General features: G+C 42.9%; 2 protein-coding genes across 18 annotated transcripts in view; one reads left to right on the top strand and one right to left on the bottom strand.

The window, feature by feature from the left end:
• VEPH1 (ventricular zone expressed PH domain containing 1) overlaps positions 1–27,881 on the bottom strand; it is a 98,436-nt gene that overhangs the window by 53,254 nt on the left and 17,301 nt on the right. For all 17 annotated transcript variants that reach the window (XM_087739902.1, XM_087739905.1, XM_087739901.1 and 14 more), the window contains 3 exons: positions 15,504–15,670; positions 13,737–13,946; positions 5,096–5,316 (listed from right to left, as the gene is read on the bottom strand). In XM_087739902.1, coding sequence (XP_087596028.1) covers positions 5,096–5,316; positions 13,737–13,946; positions 15,504–15,670 — 598 coding nt within the window. The remainder of the gene's footprint in view (positions 1–5,095; positions 5,317–13,736; positions 13,947–15,503; positions 15,671–27,881) is intronic.
• On the top strand, positions 19,782–26,126 carry PTX3 (pentraxin 3). Its single transcript, XM_009463826.2, has 3 exons — positions 19,782–20,563; positions 20,969–21,502; positions 24,582–26,126. The coding sequence occupies exons 1-3, from the start codon at positions 20,416–20,418 to the stop codon at positions 25,193–25,195; spliced, it is 1,296 nt and encodes a 431-aa protein (XP_009462101.1). The 5' UTR covers positions 19,782–20,415; the 3' UTR covers positions 25,196–26,126.

Raw genomic sequence — 27,881 nt, 5'->3', positions numbered from 1 at the left:
GTACTTAAAAAAAACAACCACAAATATTGCATCACAAAATGCACCTTTTCATTTGTTTCGATAAAGGCAGTTCAGGATACTTCTCAGGAGAGTTGGCAAGTTTTGTCTTGTTTTGCTCTTAATTTAGGCAAGATCTCCTATTAACAATGCAGAACACTTCGGGGAAAAAAAATATTCTTCTGTAATAAAGAACCTTTATGGTATGACCTTTGCTAACAAATCTTTCTGGGGATGTGGGATAAGAATTAATTTATTAGAAAGCTGTCACTCCAACACAACTCTCAACACTGCTCCCATTGTGGGAGCTAAGCACCGACAAAAACGTCTGTTACGTACGTATGTACATATAAAGCCCTCTGGCTACAGACTGGGGATTGATGGACTGATGGCGTTTATGAATGGGAGACCCAAACCAGCAAGCCTCGATGATGTTTGGAGATAAAAACAGCCTTTTATAACAGCACCTTTTTGTCCAGCATTCTCCCGTTGAGCTCTGATGGCTTTGTGAAGGAAATACAAGAAAATGCTTCTGCTAAAGAAACACATTAATGAATCCTATTTACCATACGTAAAGCAGCAGTAAGTTAGTGCATACAGGGCTCATTGCTGCCTACTGCTCCTCAAACCACCACCTCGGTTTTGGCCCTGTCGGTGCCTGGGATTTCAGCGCAACTGCAAGCGCTGTAGGAGGGAGGCAGAGCGCGCAGCCCTGGGCATGCCCCCAGGGGACCACTCGCTCTCACGTGTACCCGCTTTGCGCTCTCATCAACTCCCATGAAGCCAAAAGCACATACCCTAAGTGAAACGTTCAATGAAGCCTGCACCCCACGCCCAACGGGATGCCTGGCAGGCCTTCCTGCCGGCCTCCCCTTCCAGCAACAGTAAAATAAACTATTGTTTGAAATCTTGGCAAGAGACATTCGGTACATTGCTGAGGTTTCTGGAGCAGGATCAGCTTACACCAAAGCTCAGGCTGTTTTCGAGAGGAAAAAGGATGCGCAAACTTATTGAGAAATCATAAAGACCTGGCTTGCAAAGATAGTGCTATGCTGCTCATCGTTTTGCTGCTTTTAAATTCTCTGTAGAAAGAGATCTAAATATACAGGTCAGCAAGTCAAGAGTGATACATTAATTTGAAGAGCATTTCTCCAGACCACCAGCACCATTATCAACATTACCAGTCAGGTGCTTAAAATGGGAAAGAGAGCGTACACAAATAGAAATTGCTAAAAATACACTTGAGATGGGATTGCTTCCAGGGCTTCAACTCCATGTGGGTAGAGGCAACACGAATGGATCAAGCGTGGGTCCTTGTGGTTCGTCAATGTACAGACATAATTATCTCCTCAAATACGATGGAAGCACAGATTTGAGGAAGGCAAGTGGTGGATAGAGATCTCAACCTCCAGCTCATAGTTGGGAAGCCCATCAAGAGCTTCCAAATATTGCCAGGAACTGATTAGGGAAACATCATCAGCTAGATAATGTTCAAGGCCGAGGTGCCACGGGGAGCTGGAGGCTGCATCCCCCGGCACTTCACACGCAGTGCTGCTCCCAGCCCCTGCGCTCACAGGTACTGATGGGGGAGGCCAGAACGTTCTGGTAAATGCTGCTGCTGCTGGACACAGGCAGCAGCATGCGCTGCCTGGCCTGCCTGCAGGGCTGCTGCTCCCAGGGGCCAGGCAGGACGCACAGCGGCAAGGGGAGTGCACGCTTCATGCAGGCAGGCTTCTTGGTACCTGCACCGAATTAAATCACACCATCGTCCCTTACCAACACAGGGAAGTCTTAGATGCTGCTACAGATCTCTTCACCATTTCAAATGTTGATTTAAAGAAGGACCAATATGGTAGAAAATAAAAGGCAAATGAATGGTAAATGAATGGTAAATGAATGCTCAATGATGCCATGTGCTAGACTTATCCTCTCCTTTAAAGAGAAAGGATAATTTCATCCGGCCACTACAGTAAAATGAGTAGCACTGGTATAGCCTGTTATCCTCAGTTCTTGCCCAGAATGAGGGCTTGGAAGCATCATTAAATTTCCTTTCTTTCTTTCCTTTCTTGCCTTCTTTTAATTGACTGTGCTATACTTCTAGGTTGGATCAGTCCATTAAAACTCAGTATGTGTTCTTAAAAAGCACCTCTGAGACTGAATAACTTGCAATTTTGTGACAGTAAGGGGCAACAGAGCATCGCATGGTTTTAATTATACTCTTCACTAACTGCATGTAAAATTCCCTGTGTCAAACAACTCCAAGCCAGACATCGCTCTGAAGAAATCAGTTTCTTCTTATGTAAACACATGATTCTGGAAGGAATGGTTATAATCCAGGCACACATTTTAAAATCCCGTTTTTCTTTCACAGCAGAAATACTCTGGATTGCTGCTCTTTAAAAAACACTGCAGTTCACTAACTGCAGCAGCTCTGGAGCTAGGAGGGTATTTCCATTTTGACATCTGGACTGGTCCCACTTAGGCTAGTACAAGTCAGAAGAAACTCCACTTAAATCAGTGAAGAAGTCTCATTTTAGCCTTAACTGCTGCTTCATACTTGTTCTTGTCCAGTCTAGCTGATACTATGCTTGATTCAGGCCTGAAACGTAAACCCAAAGAATACCTAAAAATTGTAATTGTGAAAAATCAGTGTTTCACTCTGATCTCTCATGGCCGCTTTGCGATAATAAGACGATGGCAGCTGCAAGTGTACAGGGAACCGGGGTCACAAAGGATTAGGCAGATGAAGCAGGAAAAAATAAGATTTAAAAGAAAAAATAAAAAAATCAAGTAGCAGGTAGAGAATAAGGAATAATTTTGGAAAGGTTTGTTTGAAAGGGTCCAGGCCCTGCCACTGGCCCGAGACAGCTGTGCGCGGGGCAGACCCCGCTGCAGCAGACACATCCCGGGACACCCTTCCTTACCCAGAGGGGCATCAGGAACAGGTTTTCCTTCCCATCGCTTCTGGCTACGCTCACACCCCCCTCGTGGCGAGCGTGGCGGCATCACAGGGACTGTCCTGTCTCATAAAAGCAGCAATTTATCCACAGAAAAGTTAAAAACTGCTAACAACAAAACAGTGTGGAGGAATGTCTGTTTTAAGTTCCTTCCACTGCAGACATAAGGCCAAATTCTGCCCTTCCTTAAATCAGAATAAACTCTGAGCAGCTCCACTGCAGCCCTGGGATAAGGTGGGTGCATTTTCGTCATCTGCCCCTACATATTACCCTCCAGAGTCTGGCCTCCTGGCAACTTTCATACTCCAAAGACAGGAGTTACATTTTCATTCACTTATATGGATGGCTGCGTTCAAACTTGTCACTCGGCACAAGTTGAACGAGCAAACAACCAAAGCCTTTTCCTTTCATGCTCAGTACAATCAATAGATTTTTTTTTCCCTGAAGGAAAATAAGGATATTTTCTGAAAAATCCGCTGAAAAACATAGTTTCCTCCCTTCTCCTCCCCCAGACTCTCCACCCAAACAGTATTTTTGCATCTGTAACCACACATACACAGAAGAAGAAGCTTAACAAAGGGGAATTTTTGAGAGAAATAGAGAAACAGAGCAACAATGCTTTAATGAAAACCTTTTCTTTTTTTTTACCGGCTCTAGTAATAAATGTTAGGTGCACAAGGTAAGGAACAGGAATATCACAACTTTTTAGCAAATAAAGTAATTTTTCTACTGTAAATGAAGGCACATGGTGGGCTGCATGAATAATTATTATGCTTTGTTACTGAAGCCTCAACTCCTGCACTACTTCATTGCAGTTCCCAGAACATGACATCCTTCTGGTCCCCTTCCCTAAGTGACATCTGGCATACTCTTCTTCACAGTTGAACTTGACTAGTTTGGAAAACGCATATGTCATTTCATGCTCACTTTGCTATCTCCACTTTGGCTTTTTCACTATCTTCAATGAAACTTCTCATAAAATGAGTGCCAAGGGCTCGATTTCAGCAGAGGTTTCTGCCACGAGGTGAAGTTCAGATGTTTCTTACAGCCCTGTTGTAAAACGAGGGACTATATCAGAGTTCCTCTCCTTTTTCATTTTTAACTCTCTCCAGGATACCAATTAATTGTTTCTCAAATGACCTCAATGTTTTGGCTCCAACTCCATGAGTCTGTCTCCAAGGCTAGCCTTCATGGTTATGAGTTTTCTGACATCTGTGTTAAATTTTATCACAGAATTACTACTCCTTTGTGCCCTCTTGACCTATTTCAGTATACACAATGCTAATTATATGTCTCTTCCTAATTAAAAGTGACTACCACTATATATTTAAATAACACTTATATTCTTACTATGATGAACGCAGCAGTGCTCCCAATGCTTTAACCTTAGGATACACATTTAAAAGAAGCTGAGTGAGCAGAACATCTTTTTATACAAGCTTGAAAAATTTTTTTCAGACTTTTTTAGCAAAACTTTATCAGGGAGCTATGCCAGTCATTGTTCTCATCAGCTTCACTGGTTATCTTGTAGAATAAACTCAATGATAATTATGTAGCCTGACTTCACTGATTTATTTTTAACTGAAGCTTTTTAGATTGCCTGAGTCTACTTATCTAAGACATGGCTTTCTTCCTGTTCTTTAAGTGCTAAAACTTGAACAGCTTATTTATTCTTCAGTGCCAAATGACGCAATTTCTGTTGTATGATGTTCAGCAGTCATTCTGCCTGGTAGCATGAAGCTGGTGTCTGCAGTGCACCTACAGCTCTTACTGCCACCCTTTAATTACAGATTTCTGCTTTACTGTCAATCATCCCTACGCTTGCATTTGAAATGCATACCTCAGGTTACTTCTACAAGTAGGGATGTTGCCCATTGGGTGTCTGTAAACTATTTTGTATGCTTACCTGACCCTATGAATTGCACAGTCCAATGGTTGAGTGAGTATATATTGGGACGATACAAGAGGGATATTAATATTGATTTGAAAATGGCAATGTAGCAACTTATAGGAACTGCAGTACATCTTACTTGCAGCTGATTGTTCATTCGTTACAACTCAAATATATTTAATATAAATTTATAGTGCCTCCCACAGCCATGGAGATGGCTGTGGCTTTATCATACAAAAACTAGCTTTACCTGGCTGCAGATGTGTTGTCGTTCTCTAGCTGTCGGACAAGGAGCTTGGCTATGGCAGTGAAACTGTTGCTCATGCGGTAGATATCTCTGCTCTGGGTGCCCAAGATGCTCGAGAAGGTGTCAGTGAGACTTTTAATTTCCAGCAAAAGAATATGGTGAAATGAGTGCTCCATGTTGGCCAGCTCGTTCACCAAATACATCAGGCATATTCTGGCTCGCTCCTAGACAACACGAGGAGATAAAAACAATTTTAAACAAATTCATTGTTTGCTTGTGGAAGGGAGGTTTGTGTGCATGCTGCTGATTAAAACATTGTCATTGGGGAATAGTTGCTACCCCACGATAACTAACAAAAAGGTAACTGCATCAAACACAGAGTTTATTTTGGGGTACTACTGACATTACATTTATTCCTCTTGGTATTACCTAACCTGGCCTAACTTCAGTACACCTTGTCTCCTCCTCCTAACCTAGCGACAGAGTCCTTAAAGCCTCTTTGAAGGGCCCTGCATTGCTCTAGGGTGGTAGATCAGCCTGGCTCAGTGGTCAGAGCACCAGCAGCAGACCTAGCTCCCCTTTCATCTTTGATGAACCTTATGAGCCTGGCCAAGCTACTTCACCTCCCTATACCCAGTTTCTGTGCCCTGTTTTTGCTGTATTCTGTGCTGTCTGTGGCAGCCAAACTCTTTTGTAAGGGGCCAAGTGCTCACACATGCTGCTCCAGTTCACAGGGTCTTCTCCCGAAGGGTCTTTTTCCTCATGTCTGTACCCAACCTGTTGCACATTGAGCTTGTGGAGGCATTAGCACAGACACAAACACGTTATAACCTGTTGGGAGACCTCAGCTCAACAGACCCTGCAGCTCAGGCCTGCGCTGGTTTGTGGCACTGCATGACCCATGACCAACTGCGGTTTTGTGTCTTCGCTACAGCCTCATTGTATTAATGGGCTAACGTCCAGATTTTTGCTTTGTCCATGTTACTCTCCACTCCAAAACTGCAAATAATCAAGGGTCACTAAGCAATTACAGTGAAGCCTGTGTATGCCATTAGCTGTTAACAAATGCTTTGCCAGGAATGAAGACCTATTTTTCAGACCATAAAACGTTTCCCAATCATGAGTTCCTTTCTGGACATGCTGGGTGTTGCTGATTTGCTATATTTAGCAGTGTCACCTAAGAGCCTATCGTCACCAGTACTACCCAGAACAAGCAGGACTCCTCCGGCACAGTGTCAGCAGAAGAGCGAGGTGCAGCAGGCAGGAGCAGAGGGACTATCAGCATCTCTTCTTGCTAACGGTGAGAGGTTAAAGTACCTCGTAAATCACAGGGGTTCTCTCCTTTCATAGCTATTCATTTAGGAGCAACACTCAGATTAGACCCGTGACTAATACTGCAACAAAGAGAAGTTTAAAATGAGATTTTGTTTTAAGATCTCATCGCACATGATAAGGCGCTGTCTGGCAGCTATATCAATCACTGCCAATGCACTGAAGTCTGATATGCCCTCTGTAGCCAAAGTTTCGCTAGCCAATTTTTCAGGGGTATATGATCTCGCCAATTTATCAGTGAGATCACATCCCCCACAAATTAGGATTAAAGGGGCTGTTTCAGATTGTAATATTAAACATGCAAATATTTTCTAGCAAAGATACTTTATCATCTCTGCTTGGCAAGGGCACACAATTCCAGTTCCAACTATTTCTGTATGTACATGTACAAATTCACATACTAAACCAGAAACCCTGAAGGTGAAGAAATGCATTAGGGTTCTTCTATTTTGTTATAATTGTCCTAAGTGTATTAGGTTCCACAATCCTAAAAAATATCTAAGTGGGAAAAGCATCAGAGAAAGAAGCAGTTAACTCAGGAGCTCATATCAGATCCCCCCACTGGGGCAACCGGGTATGCCTGCACTCAGTAGAACTCACTTGGTACTCAGCAGATTTGTTACAGAAATTGGGAGATATTTTGCTTTTGGAGCCTGTGCTGAAATGCAAGCAAAGGCACTTTATCTAAATAAAAAATTCTCTTCTTCCCAAGGGTTAGCAGAAAAGGAGGGGAAACCGTGTGCCATAACACATCCTCAAACTGTGGGGCAATACCATTATTACCTCTTCTCTTCTGGGACCGTGTAACAGGAGAGAAAAAATTGCTGAAAGTTTGATTCCAAGTACAGCTGGGCCAAAAAAATACATGGGGGACTTTGGCAGAATACGGCCCGAGCACCAGCAGCAAGACATTTTTTGAAGAAAAAGTCAACTTATTTCAAACAAAAGAGGATCTTCTGCTACACCGTGCCATGACAGAGATAAATGAGAAAAGCGTATCAGACAAATTGCTTCCGTTCAGCCATATGGGGAAAAACTACAGCTACATCCTTGGATGGGCTGGGATGGTGTGACGGAATGAGTTTTTTTCTCAATGGCTTGAAAGAAGTTGACTTTTGGGCACATATTCACTAGTTTATTTGGAAGACAATCCTCCCTCCACCAGATAAACACAGGCTCAATTAACATTTAAAACACGTTCTTGTTTCCTAAACAAACTGTGCAGCAGACATAACTGGAAGAGAAGTTTTGACCATTTTCATGTCGCTTTGATCCAGCTGGAGTGTCTCCAGCCATGCTGAAATGCTGCTACTCGCCTGGAGTGAGGCAAAAGAACAATAAACTCTACTGAGTAACATAATATGTAATGTTATACAAAACAAAATTACAGCAAAATAGCTCAACATGAAAGCAGTCGTTATCCCTGCCACAATTTTTATCCAAAAATTTTCAGAAAGCCTATTTGGATATACATAACCCATTGTTATTTTAACAATGCTTATTTTATGTATTCATGTGCTTTTTCATAAGCATCCCTTGCATTTTATGGCATTACATGTGCCAGTAGGTGAAGAACTAAAATACAAGCAATGATATGTGGCAAAGTATTTTTCTTTATCTTAAAATCAGGCTCAGGAGACTACAAAAAGAGATCACAAGGCTTTCAGTAGTAACTCCTATTTCCAGTTGGTTCAAAACATGCAGTTATTGGAGAAAAAAAGTTATTAAAATATTCGATTGACCTATGCCCCAAGATGGTGTTTTGCTTTGCACAAATTTATGGTTAAGGGACAAGTTCTGATTTTAACTTCACCCATGAGACTGTCACTGACATCAACAGAAGTGGTTTGTATAAACAAGGGGGCAACCTTTAAAATAAAGGGATCTCTCTTCAGCCAAACCTCTCATCTCTCCAGGGGTCTCTGTCTGAGCTGCCAAGGTGGAGAGCGCAGTTCAGTGAAAGCACAAGGAGGTTGCTTCGAGAAGCCAGCAGAAAGGATTTTCTGCTCATATCTGCAATCTATACCATAAAGCCAAGCCTCAGTCCTTGACACCTCTTTTCCCCAAGTAAACCGCCCAGTGAAATAAAATGTCAACGAATAGAATTCCAACACTACCATTGTCGTTTCATTTCCCACTTGTTTTAAGTAAGAGCCAGCAGCATATCTGTAACATGGCGCCGTTACAGGAAAAGGAAGAGGGGGAGAAGTGACAACAGAGGTTTTCAGGAAGGCATTGCCACGGTGGGCTGCGAGGCGAGACCATCAGCAGTGCCCGCGCCTGCAGGGACCATTTTGCTGCTTGCACATTTCTACTTGGACCTGATCTAAATAAATTAACTGGTTTCAGTAATGCTTGTAACTCAGCAGTTACGCTTAGATCAGAGTATTATTTTAATTCTTTTTTGTGGGTGCAGTCATTGTTATATACTGAACCTTTAAGATCTGTCCAGCTTTTACAACGCCAGATGTGTTTCTGCTTATTTTATCGTGGGCTGATTGTCTGCATTGCAGTGAGTAACGCTCCATACATCAGTGAAATCCATGGCATTTTTTTTTCCTTTCAAGAAGCCTGATCTGCATGGGAACATCCAGAGACATGACCCGTCTCTTGGCTCTCGAAGGGTGGGGCAAAATCTGCACAAGGAACTGCCAAAGTAAAGCAAACAAAACCTTTACAAGGGAAAAGGACTATGAGAGACCCACCGTGTTACTAAACACACAAGAGCCACAAGGACCCTTCGGTCACCATGTCTGGTCTGATGCAACCCCAGGCAATTGTGGACCAACGAACGTCCCGCCAAAGTATCTCCTCATACCCCGACAAAACTGTGGGCCACAAAGCTCTCAAGGTCCCTAAAATAAAATAAAAAACCCTTAGGTTTTTTGTCTCTCCCCTCCTGAGACAAAACTCACAAGTAGAAGATGAGAGAAAGACCATCAGTTATAAGGTCTGAAGGAAGAGGGAACTTGTTATGTGAAAACGCCAAGGTGATGCGGGGAGCAGACCACATCCCACACCACAGAAGAGGCAAAAACCCCATGAAGCAAAAGTATTTGACAAGGAGAAAATGGGAAACCTTAAGCCCTGCGACTCCAGCATAAATTTTGCACCCAAAACAGTGACTAGCCTTGGCTCCAGCATGCAACACCCAGCCATCACCCAAGCACCTTTTAAGGCTCTTTCTGCACCATTTATACCAGAGGGAATAACTGAACTGGCAGTGCAGCACTGCCAGAAGTGCATCCAAACCCTTTGAGAGCACCAGTGACACAGAGGTACTGCTCCTCACCTGGAGGAAAGGCAGGAGGCACCACGTCTTCCAGCAGCAAGCAGCGGTGCTGGCAGAGGCAGCTGCCAGACTGCTCACGGGCAGGGCTGGGGCAGCCGTGGCGATGCAGACAGTGCCTGAGACCTACTTGCTCCTCAGGATACCCCACAGCTCCTGTATGTTGTGCTAGGACCTCTCCTCACCTGGAGAGCTTGCCTTTGTTTTCACACCAAGATGTTCTCCCTGTCTTGAGCCACAGCATTAAGACCCTCTTTCTGCCACCCCAGCTCATCTGCCCAGCGCAGAGGAGACAGGACAGAGTGGGGACAACCTCCAGAGAAGATCCAGTGGTGAGGTTTCAATGTGTCTAACCTATGTCCAAGTGACAGCCTTGTGCAAGCCTGGCACTGATGTCGGGAGCCTCACGGACTGATATGGCTCAAAGGTGATTGCAGAAACAAAATCAAGGGCACTGGTAACTACTTACACATTTCAATCAGGACAGACCTTCCATAATTCAGATATTTTTTAGAAAACAAGAGAGGAGAGGAGCCATTCGTCTCATGTTGGAAAGTTCACCTCTGCCACCCTTTGCATGTTGCTTTTATTAATGTCTTTGAGTACCTAGTGAAAGGTCTCCTGGATGCCACTAAAATAGAGCCCACTACAAACAAATGGAAAGCGTGCCATCCCTCCAAACACGCAGCAGTGGTGGCAGCAGAGCAAGCTGGAATGCAGCCTGCTGCTAAGTCAGCAGCTTGCTGCTCCCTAGAAAAATATGACATACGACACGGGACATAATGCCAGTTACTCGACACTTCCAAGAGAGAGATTGGAGATTAGTCAATGCAAGCTTGCCCAGGCTGCGTGTGTAACACTCGGTAGCTGCGTGTATCCACACAAACCAACAGATTAAAAAATACAAGGAGAAAATGTTCTGCAAATCATTTCTTTGTAAACTTCACTGTAGTCTATAATTTCCAAGAATATATGAAATATAACATGCCCAGTCAGTTCCTTGCTTATTCTTGGTATTGGTATAAAACAATAACAACAACAACAGGCAAAATAAATTAAATCCCTTTTAAGTAGCAGAACACAGCAGAAAAGGGGCCTCAGGGACACGCACATGGGAATAGCTGGTTCAACACGCTAAAATACAGAACCTGAATTAAATCCTCAAATTCTGATCCCAGCTGTGCTCATTTGAGGATTAGCTAGTTATAAGCTGTAAAGCTTCTAGGAGATGTTGACTCTTAAGCACTAAACACAGAACTAAATGTGGTCAGCTGCAGTCCTTATAAAGCTAAATTTTGCTGGGGTGATGTACGTAAACAAGGAGAGAACAACAAACTTCATTTGGCTCACAGTCTTTAATGTGATTTTGGTTTCTCCCCATACCCCCTGCAACAGAAATAAGATTTACAAAGCCAAACCAAATCTGTTTTTGATTCTTACAAGATAAATTGCATTTTAAATGAATATAAAGCTGAAGATCAGCAGAAACAGCAAGTGTAGCGTCTTCCTGTGCTCTACCCACAGCAATCAGACACTCGTTGCTCAGTCAATGCATGCTCAAAACTAAGTGCCAAAGGAGAAAGGATTGGCCTTGTTGCAACAAGTGAAATAAGACTTGCACGACATCCATCCATGCCAGTGAATGGGAGTGCAGAGGCACTGCCCCCTGACCCTCCTCCCTGCCTCCCACCAGGCTCCCCTGCTCCACAATATCCATTTAAATTAGTGCAACTGTCTCATCCAAGAGTATTACTGAGACAATTCTGAATTATTAAAAAGGTTGTGCAAAGGAAAATTTGCCCTTAAACTTCCCTGCATTTCTCATGTGTCTTGTTTTACCTTCAGCAACACGGAACAGGGCATAACGCACACTGATGCCCTATGACAGGTTTGCCTGATGTGCCTACACCAGGGTAGGTAATGTGCTTCAAGTTGCACTGCTGATCCTTTATCGTCAAGCAAAGCTGCTGCCCAAATGCACTGACAGCTCCCAGCGAGCTGTGGTACAGGGTGCAGAGCTTGCCCCCCCAACAACGCCCGCTCCCAAGATTTAAGGGACTAACTTTGGTTAGGTGCCAAAAGAAACTATTTTCTCTGGAGACAAAAGCCTCTCTGGAGATTCTCCAATGACCACTGTCATTGACAAGAGCATGTCGTTATCTGTATCTGAACAAGTAAATAGAAGAACTGTCATCTTAAAGGCAAAAGATGAATATATGGAGTATTTTACCCCACACAGCAAAACAATGCAACTTTTCTCCCCTCCTCCCTCAAAACTGGCATCCAGCAAAGTCAAAGGAAGGACAACCAAAAAGTCCAATTCAGAAACGCAAAGCCTACAGTGAAATCTCTAGCCTTTATGCAGACAAACTCCAGTTGACTCAGTGCGAGTTGTGCCTCAAGGATCACTGAAAGGACACAGAAGCTACGGGATTCAGCTCTTTGCTGAAATAAATTACCCAGGTTACTGTATGGCAGGCATCAGTGCCACACTTCAGCAAATGGTTAGATTTATTACATACCATCCATTTTCTGCTATATAATCAAGTTTTGTCACAGCCATAAAAATTTGAATTATTTACCAGAAACTCTTTGAGTTCAGCAGAAGATTATTTTTTGCCTTTACACAACCGTGATTTGAGGTGGAAGGAAAATGTCTATTAACAGTGGTGAAAGACACATAAGCTCATACCTGGGAATGAAAATAAAATCTCATTAAAGATCATGATGTGTCATAAATCAGTCTAACCGGTTTGGTGTCCTCAGGACACCCAAGGTCTCGAGCAATCAGGTAGTTTACAAACTCGTGGTGGCAATCTCCTCCAGGCTGTATTTTTAGGAGCTGAGGATAGCAGCAGGGTTAGACAAGTCTCATTGGGGTCTAAGGCATTTCCCAGTCCCAGTGGGACAGGGCTAACATCGGATCTTCATGAGCAGCATCCCTCGCTGCTGGGGACGCAGGGATCTTTGGGCTGCTGGTATTTTGGGGAGGGCAGAGGGCTCTGGGACCTGAGAGCTGCCTGACAGTTTCTGTACACACAGCGTGTTTGAGTCTGTTCGTGGCACCTGGATTAGATGAACATCACTCCCACATCCAGATTGCACAGTTAGCAAAAACTTCAGTGCAAATTCATTATGCTGCCATGAAACTCCCATAATTTTTTAGGAGTTTGTCACTGTAAATCCTTTTTAGGCAGAATGTTCCCATTGGGTCAGATCCCAAACCAAGATGTTCCTGTGATGAGGCTTGAGCCCAGCACCACCACTGAACATTTTCATTACAAAGACATTTGTCTGAAGTATCCAATTAACGATGGCTACAAAGCCAAAATATCTGGATCACACGATATGAGGAAGTTCACGTTTCAACGCATAATTGCAACATTTCTCTATGATATCACACAAAAGGGTGTGCAAAATATGTTTTTCTTTTTTCTGCCTTTCATTTCACATATAGGTACACTGCAACCTAACTTAGCTAACCCCTTGGAATAATGACAAGGATGTGCTTTTATCAAATAGGAGTTTTAGCCATTCCATGAAAAGATAATTCATATAAACAGAACATACATGTGCACAGACCAGATACACAGTAAATCATCATCATAATAATTTATATATTTATCCTTTTAAAGATGTTATGAGAATTTAAATATTTATCTTTTTCATGCTCATTAATCTCTTCTAGAACGTTTCTTTCTTTCCCACTAACCTAAACCCCATTTCTGCAGAGACCCTTTACTACGTGACTGTTCCTTGGTTAGAAGATCGAAGGACAGTCTCAGTCACTAAAATACCACATCTGATTTTTGTGGTACTTGCTTTCCTAGTCATACTGGTATTACAGTCTAAACCTATTGTGGTCTTATGACCAGGAATATGTTCCGGTAGGGCAGTCTGGTTACTTGCGAAGAACGGAATACTTAGATGTATTGCTTTATACAAGATTTAGAAAAACAAATAAACAAACAAACAAACAACCCAACCCCAAAACCAGCCAACTTCTTTTGTTTTTAAACTTACCTCATCAATATGTCCAACAGCTCCAAAGATCTTTGCCGTTTGCCCAATTAAACTTGGAAAACTCTCACCAATTTCTTTCAGCATTGGAAGAAAAGTGGCTAAAGCTGATGGTTCATAGGTGGATATTTCTATAAGTATGTTTAGAATAATGTCACTATGGTTAGGGTCTCTCAAGTGTCCAAATAGAAATGGGATGCACTCTTTCAGCGCCTGTTAAAAAATCAGACAGAAACAAGTTGTGAATGTATTTTTTAATCATGAATACATATAACCAAAAGAAGTACCGTATATTGGAGTGATAAAAATAAACCACTAGACTTTGATTTAATAAAGTAGTTTTCCACCCTTGCTGACCTTTGCACAGAACTATCTCTGAGGTCAATTGAAGTTCAGCTCAACATATGGAATAAGGGTAAGCTGTAGCCTCGAAATATTGCAGTTATGCATATATAAGTAAGGAAATGCCCAATTGTTAAAAAAGAAAAAAAAAAAACCAAACCAACAAACTCACCAAATATTTCCCGTGCTCTGGGCCAATCCTATACTTTTTTGATTAAAACAACATGGGACTTGGCCTTTCCCAATGATACCATAAATTAAAGTACTAGTAGAAATTTTTCATTTCCACCGGAAACTAAATAAAGTGACAAGGTTAATAGCTGGAGCAGAGGAAAAAGTAAGAGGCAAGATCCTCATTGCACAAAAAAATGCTGTAGGCAAGTTGTCATTTCTTGTAACAGCACATTTTGAGAGGCTGAGGGTGTAGTCCTTAAAATCATCTTACAAACAGGATACAGTGTATACAACTATCTACTGAATGATTATTTTTCATATAAACACACATGTACACTAACAAAACCTCTGATTCAGTGAAACTGTTGCATCTGTGTAAAAGACATTTCAACACAGAAATGGGGCATAAAGTAACCCATTCTTCTGTTATTTTTTGATGATTATCAGATTTAGCAAGTCGATACATATTGCTCTGGCAAAATACTGCAGGTGCACAGCTGAATAAATTGTTAGTAGTAATAAATTATAATAATAGTAATACTGATAATACAAAGCAACTTCAGACATGTCGGCGCCAGCATGGAGCCCCGCAATGGCCAGCGGTGCACCCCAGCCCCTTCCAGCTGACGAGTCTCTTGCTTCCGAAAGGAGCTCTATGTCATCTGGGACTGTGTATTGTGATAACGTTTCCTTGGCTACCTGGGGAAAGATATTAACTATTGTTGATTCTTCTTTTCCAAAGATTTTATGAATTTCATAAATTCACAAAGGAGGTAGCTTTGTGCCTTGTTCTAATGTGCTGGATGCTGTCGATGACGTGCAATTTCCAAAGCATGATATATTTTGCCTTAGTTAATTAATCTCCACCTCACTCCTAATCAATTCCTAACTCATTTTAATTTTCTTGATATGTAATTTAATACAGTTCATATATTCTAACGGAAACATAGTTATGGGAATTCATACTCAGCTGACAGAGGAAGAGCCAAAAAAGTAGAAAACCAGTTCAACACAAATGTTTTGGTCCAGCAGAGTCATTGTTATGTTCTCTTTATGATTAGATGGATAATTTGGAATGAAATTAAAGGATTCATGGGGAATTAGTGTAGAAAAGCGCTGTCATGCATGCCATGGGGCTCCTCACTGCTCGGAGAGGAGCTAGCAGACAGACCTTGCCAAGCCATCTGAAACAAATGAACTCCTCCAAAAGGAGGTGCAGCATTTAGCAGTAAGATCTTCCAAACATGGTTTTACCCCCAGTTCTTTTTTCCTAGCCACGATCTGGAAGAGCCTGAGGAGGTGGTGTTGTTCAGCTTGATCCAGCTGAGCCATCAGTGCCACCAGCTCCCTCAGACGGAGGTTTATCGGCTGCGGTTGCTTCTCGTACAGAGCAGGCAGGACGCGCAGCAGCATCGAGTTCCCTGAGAACAGAGCAAATGAGAGGCCAGTGACTTACCGTCAGTCAATACCCTGAAGCTGGAGAGAGCCCTAGAAAATCAGCACACACCTGGAGACACCAGTTCATCAGTACAAAACCAGGGAGGCATAAAACACACTGTAGAAAAATATGTACTGGGCCAAGAAGACAAATAAATAACCTAAATAGAATGAATCATTGCAGGTACAACAATGTAGGTGTAAAAAAAAAAAAAGAAAAACCTATTAATTATAATTTTCATTCTCAAGTACAATATCATGAGAAGGCTGCTTAATGAGCTTTGCAATTTGGATGGTACTCTGCTGAGTCCTAGACCAAACTAAGCGTGATTTAAATTAAACAAAAAAAAGAAAGAAAAAAAGAAAGAAAAAAGAAGGCTAGAAAGCACATAAAAGCTATATTTCTCCTTTGTTGAGATTCAGACTTTCAAATTAAATAAGCAGCATATGGAAAGAATAGCTGGTTGTTAAGAGAACTAAGTATGTATGACAGTAAATTTGAACATAAATAGTTAAGGATGCCATCTCCATGAATAGAAAGGAGCCAGAAAGAGTCAACTGCAGACAGACAAAGATATGCAAAACCCTCTCTCACACATTTTCTTAAGATGTCTGTGCATAATTCAGTTTGAAGCCCAGGCTCATACCGAAATATATAACTTCACGTTGCTGTACATGCCTGCCTCAATATATTTAAGTTTCACTTGAACAACATATGGAAAACATCTGCCTATTGCCATGTATTATGGCTCCTTTTTGTAAACCCTTGAAAGTCCTTAAGGTCTCTTTGGATTTGGTTTCCAATAGGAACTAGCAGTCTGGCCTGCTGCTTTTTCTCCCATTTAAATCTGAGCCTTAAAATTTTGGAAGAAAAGCAGGTCACTTCATGGATGGTAGAAAAAGGCTATATGGGTCAGACTGGACCACATTGCGCTCTTGCCAGACACAGAACACACACCCCGAGACACTGTTAGGTCTTGCAACATCACCTCTGAGCCAAGTAACTAACATATAATTCATCACAGGTTTAGACAACTTCGAGTGGAACAGCTTGTAATGATCCCTAAGGGGTCCTTATGCTTCAGAGGAGTGCCTCCCCACTCTTCAGCCAGCCACACTCCTGCATCCCATCCTGAAGCATTCGTTCTGCTTGAAGAAGCGTTGGCTTCTCCTTGAAAGCAGGTCTGAGCCCTCCATACAACCACTGCAGTCCTAAAGGCAAGGCTCAGACCCCACCTCTAGCCCCACAGGCACGGCGAATTTGTCTTGTTTTGTTCTATATATAAAGCACAAAGGCCAGTTGCAAAGGCAAGATATTTTGCTGATTAATTACCCTAAACGGATTAGCAAGCTGTTCAGTTCTGACCATTTTCTAGCTACATTCTTCGTGTAAATCTCTTCCTGACACTACAAGTGAGTCTGTAACAAAAAGTGTCACTTTTTTTACAAGTGTCACTAACGTACCGTGGGATTCACGCAAAGCACCAGTTCACCCAAAGTTAGAACTAAAGTGGTGAGAGGATGTATTTACTTGGACTTTTCTAGACTCACATCTGAGCTTGAAATGGAACAATTTTGTAACTGAATACACTAAAAATTTTCTTCTCGATAATTCAGTGCTTACAGGAATGAGTCCTTTCTTTGCACTTGCACATGTTTAGTTTCCACTGGAAGTTTTCTGCCCATATGGAGCAGATCCTTTAAGCTCCAGTCCAATTTCAGCAACGGTAACAATTACAAAAGATGAAATTCCCATGTTCCTGGCAAAATTCATCTCAGCTGTAGAAGTGTGGAGGGGAGGAATTCAGCAGAGATGAACCAAAACTAGCAACTTTAAACACAGAAAGACACCCACTAACCTGAGACATGCTGTTGCCTAAGCTGGGATGTCACAGGTAGGAAGGTATGTGGAAAGTAAGACTAATTATTCAATCTGAGAAAACACACATTTTAAGTATTGGATGTATGAGAGAAGTGATGCAATTTGACATGACACAACATGATGGATTGCAGCCATGAAGTTCTCTGAACAAAAATACTTTGTACAAATGCTAATTTGGGCAATATCTTCCAGTTGTCATACAGCAAACATACCGGGTTTATATTCACTAACCAAGATAAATGAAAAGCAAAGGCAAATTAGAAGCAACCCTATCAGTTTGGAGTGATATTTAAATGAACTCACTGACGTGGAATTGCTTTTAATTGAATAACCTGTTTCTACAAACTTGTAAACAATCCAGTCAGACATCACAGTTTGTGTCTGTTCTTTGTATAACTTAAGAAAGGTCACGAAGCACAACCCAATCACTATTTTCTTGTATTTTCATGTTTCAAGGTAGTTCTTGCCATTGATTTGTCACACCTTTTCAGTTTCTAAGGGATTTACGTACATGCAGCTCACCAACCTTTCAATTCTCAGAGCTCAGGCCAACAGAAACAATATTGTGCCCATTCCCAGGTAATTAACTTTTTTCTATCTTGCTTCGTCTGTCTTAGTCTAAACTAAGAGCCTGAAAAGTATGTTTGTTGTCTGAGAACAGAAAAACATTATACTCAACTCCTTAATTACCTTCTTTCCCTCTTCCTTCCCCTACCACCCTTAGCCCCAACACTTTCCAGATTGGATTTTCTCAGACTTTCCAAGCAGACCACACACCGGGAATTATGCAATTCAGGCAGAAACTAACGTACGGTTGGGGACACTCGATGGCTTTGCACCGCTGGCTGCACGTCAGGCAGGGAAGAGGCACGTACAGCAGGAGCAACCACAACTACATGCTGCGACAGTGCCAGCCCGCCCCGGCTGCCCCAGGACCATGCCCCGGGCACGCTTTGGCTGCGCTCCCTGCACACATGAATTGCAAAGGTTGCCTTGTGCTCAGTCTCTGCTCTGCCCTACCCAGCAGCATAGAGAGCTTATTAAAAAACGAGCCTGGTAGCACACTGCAAAAGCAACATGGACAGAAGGAGCTCTTGAAGCTATACAGCAGTGTTTCAACATTCACTCCGAACTGAGTATTCAAAGATAAAAGCCCATACGCCAAGACTAATTTTTTTTCCCCGGGATAACTCAAGTTAGGCACATACCTCCCCGAAAACGTTCACCTCTACTTTACCAAACTTTTGAGGTTTCTAACACATTGCTTCAACGTTACTATTTATTATTTGCATTTACAGGAGAGCAGCTGGAGGCCCCACTGTGGCAGGAACCTTGTATACGCATAGGGTGCAACAGTGAGGCAGTTTGGCACGTAGGAATAGCACAGTGCCGTGGCCAGCAGCCCAACGTGCAGATAGCCCAGGATTGCACAAGCAAGGCTGGGTAATGGGAGGCATCTGGTGCAGCAGCACCAGGCTCTCAGCAGCCTTCAGCATCCCCCGGAGCAGCGGGCTGCCCTGGGGTGCGTGGAGCAAGGCTGGAGGAGCTGGGGAGCAGGCAGCGGGCTGGGGAGCAGGCAGCTCCAGCCTTACCTGCCTCCTCAGCAAAAGGCAACACCTGCAAAGCACCTCCTGGTCCCCGCTGCAGGAGGGGGCGATGGTTGAGGCCACGCACACAGTCTCTGCTGCCTTGTGCAGCCACACCTCCCACTCGCGGCCCAGGTGTCGGAGGCAGAATGAGCAAGAACAGAAGCACAGGGCCCTCTTTACACACTCCTGTGTACAGTGGTAAGGAGTTAAACCAAAGACCCAAATGGAAAGAGAACACAGATTGCAAATTAGATGCAATTATGCGGGGCTTTTTTTTGCTATTCTCTTAATATTTCATAGCCAATACATAATTTGTAACATATTACCCCTAATCTTACCTAAGCAATGCATCTCTGAAATAATTGATGGCCCATTGAACTGATAAGCTTTCCAGAATTTAAAACAGATTAACACCAATAACAATAATACTTAGCACTAGATTAATGTCTAATCCGAGTGCCTTGTTTTGTTTTTCAAAGTTAACAGAAACAACTCTAATCACGCAGCTGCCAATCTACATGCTCCCAAAACAAGATACTGCCAGTAACGTATTATCCACATAGTTATGAAGTTGTTATTGGTAATTAGGGCTAGAAAAGCAAGACTCTTAATAAGCTGTTTTTACGAGTTCTCTTTTATTGCTTAAAGCAGTAAACTGTCAGTATATAATAGAAGTTTTTATACATACGGATCAAAAAAAGGTACAATATTTAGATTAAACCACACACGTGTACCCAAACCAACTCCAGGTACGTTTATTTTTCTACCAATCTGCTCCAGAGCCCTGGCACATACCAACTACAAAATGAGTTTGCAGAGAACACTTTCCTTTCCACAAATAACGCAAAGTAACAGAACCGATGCAGCCAGTGCCTGTAAGCAGCGACCTCCAAGTGATTTCATCCCCCGCTCTCACCCTCGCACTGCTGCACGTTACAGCAATCTGCTCTCAGAGGGGAAGCGGCAGCTCGCAAGAGCAGCGTTCCCCATTTCTTCCCCTCCGTGAGTCAGTACATCCCCCAGTGCAAACCTGGAAGGCTGGAATTGAGCAAGCTGCACGCCCCCTTCTCCTCTCGGCCAAAACCAACAGCCAGAAGTGCTCTTATTACAACACTAGCACTACTCATTCATTCAAGCTGAGGCGCTCGGAGCATTTATTAGGGGCTCGCTGCATCTCGCTCACAGTCTTGTCTCTGCTGAAGTCTGACTTCGGCTTTAGCTCCAGACAGCCCAGCTATTTTCAGGAAGCAGCTAGAGAATGCTGCCCCAAGAAATACTTTCTCTGCTTATGCTGTTCTGTGTTTTCAGGGCTTCTGTTTCTGTTCCGGATGAAGATGATGACTATGATCTCATGTACGTGAATCTGGATAACGAAATTGAAGGTCCAGTTCTTGGTACTGAGGAAAGTAAGTAGATTTAAACTAAATTTGTGTTATGTGCAGAATTGCATTCTTTGTTGCCTAGCTCTTGTAACAGTTATTATTACAAATTTTTTTTTTTCCAGAGGAAGAAGCATATGCTTGTACCAGTATATTATTATGGACAGCAAATGCTGTAACACTTGGACAATGTGCCTTGGAATTTGCTTTATACTCTGTATTTTTCAGTTTTCCTCCCAAAGACTGCCAATGACACTTAGTTTTAGAATTGCTATAATACACACTACTTTACTTTTCTGTTTTTATATTGAGGGAAGCACACTGACAGTCTGGAGCACGTAAGCCTTGCACAGAGCCAGATTTTGTCAAATACTTCTTCTGTTTAAAAATGTAAGTACAAAGGAATAGGAACATCTGTATCTTCCATTCCAGCTGTTTCATGTGACTGCCAGCGAGAGCACACCGAGTGGGACAAGCTCTTCATCATGCTCGAGAACTCGCAGATGAAAGAGAACATGATGCTGCAGGCGATGGATGAGACCCTGAAGGTGGACCTGCAGACCCTGAAAGCAGAGCTGAGCCAGCTGACCACCAACCTTGCGGCCACCTTCGCCGCTGCGGTCGAGAAAGTTACCTCCCACATCGTGTCACAGGTAGAGCACGCGCTTGTGAGGAACAGTGATCAAGCTGAAGAAGTCAAGAGGCTTCATGAGTCTGAGCAAGGAAAGGTTCTTGAGCACGTTCTGCTGCTGAGCCACAACGTGTCCAGCAGGCTCGGCCAGCTGGAGAGCGCTTGGCTGAGGAGGTCCGAGGTGGAGGCTCAGGAGACAGCTTTTCAGCAGGATAAATTCAGTCCCGCCAGAGGAGACAATCTCATTTTGAACTCCCTGTGGAAAGAGCTACAGCAAACCAGAGCTGAACTGAAGGCATCGCAGAAATGGGCGGCTCAGCACTTACTGCCAGCGGGTAAGTCCACGTGCGCTATGCTTTACTGGAGAGCTCTCTTTGGTGGGCCTGTCCAAACAGACATCCTATAAACACCCCTCTTAAGCACCTTTCTCTGCATGTGATTCCAAAGCAACCTTATGAATAGCACAGCAGCTTTGAGTAGTCTGTACATACAGGGAGGAAATCCATTAACTGTTCTTGAAAAAGAGGCACCGAGCTTTTCAAACATGGGATCAAAGAAGGGTTTAACCAAACTCCTTACACACGGCAAAGCCAGCTAGGATCCCACCTCCTGCAGGCTCTCCCAGATCAAAACAGTTACCAGAGAGCAGCAAACACATTTTAAACATACAAATTACGTTCTCTCACCTTTTACCTTCCCAGCTGGTAACTCTTATGCATACGCACCAGTCGCTGAGCTCTCCTGTTCTCATTGTGCATGTATACCCACTCCTTCCTCTTCCTAAACTAAATATCTCCTCACCAACTCCAACTGCCCAAGAGCAGAGCTAGATCCGAGGACACGCTGCTGATGTCAACGCTTCCCACAGCAGGGAGGGCACATTCACTGCATGCAACTGTCAGGACAGAATATTGCCTCAAGCGTGGAAAAATTAGTAACACTGTGGTATTGTTGGGTTGTTTTTTCCCTTCCAAAATGTTTGCATTGGTCAGCAAGTGAGGTGGCCATGGGAAGATGAGCTCTTATCTCAAATTTCATGTCAGTTTTTCTGTGCACTGTAATATGACACCCAAAAAGCATCTACAGCAACTTGGGTATGGCAGAACAGACCTTCATCTGTTTAAAGTATGGGTGCAAAATTGCTACATGCACAATATAACTATGTTGAATATAACTCTGCCTACCAGACAGCTGTAACTGCGTGTCTCCTAAATGTTGACATGTCTTTGATGACCGTATTTTCCACAAATGTAAGTTACCACAGCTTAAAAACCTCAAGAAATCTACACTCGCAGAATCCCACGGATGCGTGTGAATAGGACGTTAGGGGTGCAGTTACACCAGCCTTGCCAGCAACCCTTAGCAACACCATCAGCGTGAGCTCTTACACAGGTGAGCAAGAAGGAGCACTTCTTGTAACTGCTAAAGCAAAGGCAACAACTTACACAAGCCTGTTACAATACAAACACAGTATAACAACAGTTTACATCAAAGCGTTTTACAGTCTAACATGAAACTATCCCTTTCAGGTAGGACGTGGATTCAGCTTTATAAGTAAACTGCTTTTACTCCTTTATTTATCACAACACTTTAGCAATCTTTGCGTACTGGGACTAGATCTTACAGCATATTTCTTTTTTTCCCAAACACATGAATCTTGCCTTCCAGAAAAGAATGATCTCATTCTTTATCTCTCTCCTGTAACACGGCCAGCCTTGCAGTCAGTCACTCTGCACTAGGCGAGAGTAAAAAAACTTGATCAGCATTAAGGATCTCAGTCCCATTAGTGGAAATCCAGATTATTTCCACTGGTTCCTACATGGTTTTATATTAGATGTTCTTATTTTTTTTAATTTAAAAGATACAGTTTAAGTACTTCCAGAGTGTCTCTCTGGAAATTTTTTTTTCAAGGGACTTCTTAGCAACTGACTTTAATTTCTCACATCTTGAATTACTGCCAGCCATACTCTTGAGGGATTTTCTAATCGCACTTTTTGTTCTTCAGTGAGGCTGGTTTTAATTTTGTTTAGGCCTTGATAATAAAGCCTGAAAGCTTGCTAATTAAAAGCTTTTTCACAATAGTGTTCCTAAGTAGCATTTGAAGGAGTATCCCCAGCAGTTGCTCACTGCTCCTGCCCCTCCTCAAAAGGGCCAATGAAGAAACGTAAAATCTACTCAAAGTTGAAAGGAAGCAGCCTATGAAATAACACGGCAGCGCAGTCCTGGAGGACACAAAGAGTCCTTCATTCACTGAAGCAGAAATTTCCACACACATTTTGGACATTTTAGATCCTCTAGCTTGTTTAAACAGGAAATGAAGCAGCTTAATTCAAGAAGGGGACTGCTTTTTCCCCTATGTTACTTAGAATATTAAGTTATATATGACTAGGGAACAGTACGTAGAATACCAAAAATGCCTTGGGTTTGGTGATCATCAGTTACTTTTCTAAGTTTCATAAGCTTCTGTTAGTGCTTTTAACCAATCTGCATATTGATTAATTGGAGATGAGAGATGAACTGTTTTAAAAATATCAGTTGTCTTACACGTTTCCTGTGCTTAACCAGTGCACATGAAAGTTACCGACCAATGGCCCTAAAGGCAGGGTCAGAAAAGGGAGTCATTATACTAAACAAACACATCTCAGCATGCTTTTGCCATCACTCCCCGCGCCTGCTTTTCAGTAGCCCCTGTCCCCTTCTCCTCTGCTGCCCAGTTATCCACGGTACAACTACAGGACACTACACAACTGCTCGTGATACAACCACCCAGCAGCTCCGTTTCTCCAGCTGCAACAGCAGTCTCACACTGCTAACCCAGGAATGGCACGGTACCTAAACCTGCTGTTTGATAGGTCACTGAACCCATCCCCTCACCATAATGTTGCCGTTTTCATCACTCCATACTAAAAAAGAACACGTAGGCTAAAACAAGACCTAAATGAAACAGAGAGAGGACTACCCGACATAATTACCTATTGTAAAGTGCTAATTTCTCTAGGTGACCCAGCAAAAGAGAAGCTCTCCTAGGAGGCATGTCAGAGCAGAAGGCACCTGCCCTGCACAGACCCTCAGGGAAGCCCAACTTCCCAAGGCAAGCACCAGGGCAGACAGGCAGCATTAAACCTCAATGTCACTTTGCATGGCACAGGCCTATACAACACTACTTTTGCAGCGAGGGAAGAGCCAAGCCTTGTTCCTGCAGCCTGATTAGGCTCTAGACCCATTACCATAGTGTTTGGCAAATCCATCCATCAGATCTGACGGCTTTTTCAAAGCATCCTACATCCCACTGGATGAGCTGAGCTCTCAGCTCCCCTTGGGAAGCCCAGGAGTGAGCATATGTCAAGGGTCCTAACTGTGCATGTACAAACAGACCAGGTTTTATTCACCTAACAATCTTTCTAACTTTTTCAGGGTGTGAAACAGCAATTCTATTCCCCATGCGTTCGAAAAAGATATTTGGGAGCGTTCACCCAACTGCTGGAATGACCCTTCACTCCTTCACTGCTTGTATCTGGATCAAGGTGACGGAGGCTTTGGAGAAAACTATTGTCTTCTCCTATGGAACCAAGTTAAATCCATATGAAATCCAGCTTTATCTCAGCCGGGACTCTGCAGTGCTTATTGTTGGCGGTGACCAGCACAAGTTAGCTGTCAAGAATGTAGTTGTTCCTGGGAAGTGGATCCATCTCTGCGGTGCCTGGAGCTCGGAGAACGGATCCGCATCTCTGTGGGTGAAGGGAGAGCTCGCAGCCACCGCCTTGGACATTGCCGATGCTCACACCATTCCAGATGGAGGGATTTTGCAGATTGGTCAAGAAAAGAATGGCTGCTGCGTTGGAGGTGGATTTGACGAAGCTTTAGCCTTCTCTGGAAAATTAACTGGCTTTAACATGTGGGACAGAGTGCTCAGTGCCAAAGAGATAGCAGTGCAGAGCGGAGAAGATGCGTGCAGTATCAGGGGCAACATCATCGGGTGGGGAGTCACAGAAGTTTTGCCATACGGAGGAGCCCAGTACGTTTCTTAAATTCTGGCAAGGCAGTTTCTGAAGGAGAAAACATATTTCATGAAGAGCTGAACGCCAATACGTACAAGTAAACAGAGCCGTAGAATCCCACGTCTCTCGAATTCCCAAGGAAGATTAGCATTGCAAGTTTACAAAATGAGGTACTGTGGAGATGGGATTTGATCTCTGCCTGCTGTTTTGGCAAAACACTGAAAAAACCCACATCAAGGCGTGACATTGGAAAAGCTGTTCCTGAGGTCAGACGACCACTCTCTCTCTAGCATAGCGTTTTCTGAGGTATAAAACTGCCACTGTGGACGTTTCGGAGCTGAACGGTACTCCTGGCATCCCTGCTGAAGCAAACGCATTGGGTATCCAGCTGACCAGTCCCTGCGTAACAGACATAAGGCTGCGCATCTTCCCAGCTCCTCCAGTCATCGGTTTTTGTAGTGAATTGTACAGAGGAACCACATAAGCCAAGAAACGTGTTGTTTATTAATTGTTGTTAGTAATTTGTAGACTATAACACAACTAGCTCCTTGTTTAAAGCATTATTTATGCCACAGATTGACCTAACATATAAAAGTAATATTCCCCATCATAATCTGATGTTACATTTTGAGAAAATGCAGCTGTATTATATTGTAAATTGACTTTGTAATAATTTTATTGAAATTATTTTTGTAAAGTTGTTCTATAAATAAAGATACTTTACTAAACTAAAACTTGCCATGCTTCTCATGAACTGAAACTCTGAAAGTAAGTACCAATTTGGAATTTTTCCATGTTTTGAACCACATATTTCTCGCTGCTAATAGAAAAAGAACATAAATATCAACATCTCAGAGACACTCAGACTGAAATCCAAGCATTAGTGAGAGACAGCTTTAAAGGCCTGTCATGATAACAATCCCTCTTGTGAATGCTGCCATGTGCAAGGATCTGCCACTCTAGGAGTTCTCCCATGTGGACGTGGTCACTTGGTACAGAAGAGATGCTTTGACATAGTGACACACGTGCGTTTGACCTGAGGCTGTGCTAGCACGGCACTTGGAGGCTGAAGGAAGGATTGGTTTTGAGATATCCCCAAATAGTTCTCCATGTATAATGCTGGCCATCTGAGAAGGACACGCTTGGTTTTAAGATACATTTAGGGATCCAAGGTACCAACTTGTTTGATGCTAACAGGAGGTTCATACAAGGTGGTACTGATGGCAGCAGCTTTCTTCTCTCACATTTACAAGCTTATCTAAAATCCAATAAAAACATAGGGCTGGATACAGAGCATAAGAAGCAGATGCAGAGAGCCAAGACACTGGCGGTGATTTGTGTGTAGAAAGCAGAGCAGAAGTAGAAAATGATGAATAGTTATTCACTGGATATATAACCATTTATGACAAGAACGATTATTCACTACCTGTTGAAGCCTCTGAACAAGTTATCGCGGAGAACGTCTTACTCAAAGCAATTCTTATTTCCACTGAAAGCAGCCCACCCTTCTGCTCTATTCACACGTTTCTCTCTCTCATTCTCTACAGATGACCTAAGAACGCACTTTGAAAAGTTTCTTGACATGTTGCTGCTATGCTTATTCCTGAATATGATGCAGCTACCAGATCCTTCCTTCCACGATACAAAAGTAGTAAGAAAAAGCTACGACAAGGTAATTTCCACTTTACTATGCCATTCAAAGGGGTTGTCCTTCATAGCTAAAGTTACATGATCTGCTCCAAAGTTTTGGCAACACTGTTTATTTAAGGTAAAAATAACTGCTCCAATTGCTGGAATTTCTCCTATTACCGTCCAATAACAATGTATCTAGATTTTAAATGCTTAGTAGGAAGCATGACAAAAATACCTTACTAAATATTATCTGCAAGTAACCTTAACTAAAGAACAATGAAAGATTACCTCCGTTCATCTGCTGTCAGCCAGGAAACAGATCTTCAGAATTAAGAAAAACACTTGAGGTCCCACTATTGTGCAAGGGCAAAACCGCTCTCAAATCCTCTTTCCATACAGTGCCCTCCATTAAATGAAAACAAATGTCCATGAAACGCAGCAGAAAAAGCAAAATCCTCTAAAAGATTACCAGAAGTCCTTCCTGGCTACTTTTCTTACTGTACCTCATACCTGAAATGCTTTGTCTTGGAAGTAACCTTTTCTTATCTCTGTTCTGGTTTGGCAGATGACCAAATGGAAAGCCAGTCCTTTCATTCTCACTGACTCAGCTGGAAAACTCTCCTCTTTCCAATTGCTTTGCTCTTCCTTTATCACCTCTGTGGACTAGCAAAGCTTTCCCAGTCCAGTCCCCTCCCGCCCAGCGCCACAAGTCACCTCCATCAACATGCTTCTCTCTTTCCTTCCTAGCTTAATTATATTTTTCTTTGTCAACAGTTACTTTGCCTGTTTGGAAAACACCAAGCAAATAGTATTTTGGGGGAGTTGGGGCTCCAAATATGGAAAAGCCGCTGCGATCCTGCTCTCGCACTGCAAACGTAGAAATGAAGGAGCAAGAACAAGACACGCATGCTTGGAGTACGTTGCTGAGCCCAGTTCTGCTCTCTAACAAGCCTCTGCTGAACGCAACATCCACATCCCTTGCCTGAGCTCTTCTGGAAGGTGGAGCAGCTGTGGGACTCTCAGATTACAGCAACGGCTGCAGGGCAGTTTTGCTGTTGTCCCCTGGAAACAGGAATATGTCTGC

Source organism: Nipponia nippon, unplaced genomic scaffold, assembly GCF_047370975.1.
Source record: "Nipponia nippon isolate SJK-2023a ecotype South Korea unplaced genomic scaffold, ASM4737097v1 scaffold_7, whole genome shotgun sequence".
Taxonomy (NCBI): domain Eukaryota; kingdom Metazoa; phylum Chordata; class Aves; order Pelecaniformes; family Threskiornithidae; genus Nipponia; species Nipponia nippon.
Note: the sequence above shows the minus strand (reverse complement) of the source record. Positions and strands in the feature narration are given on the sequence as shown.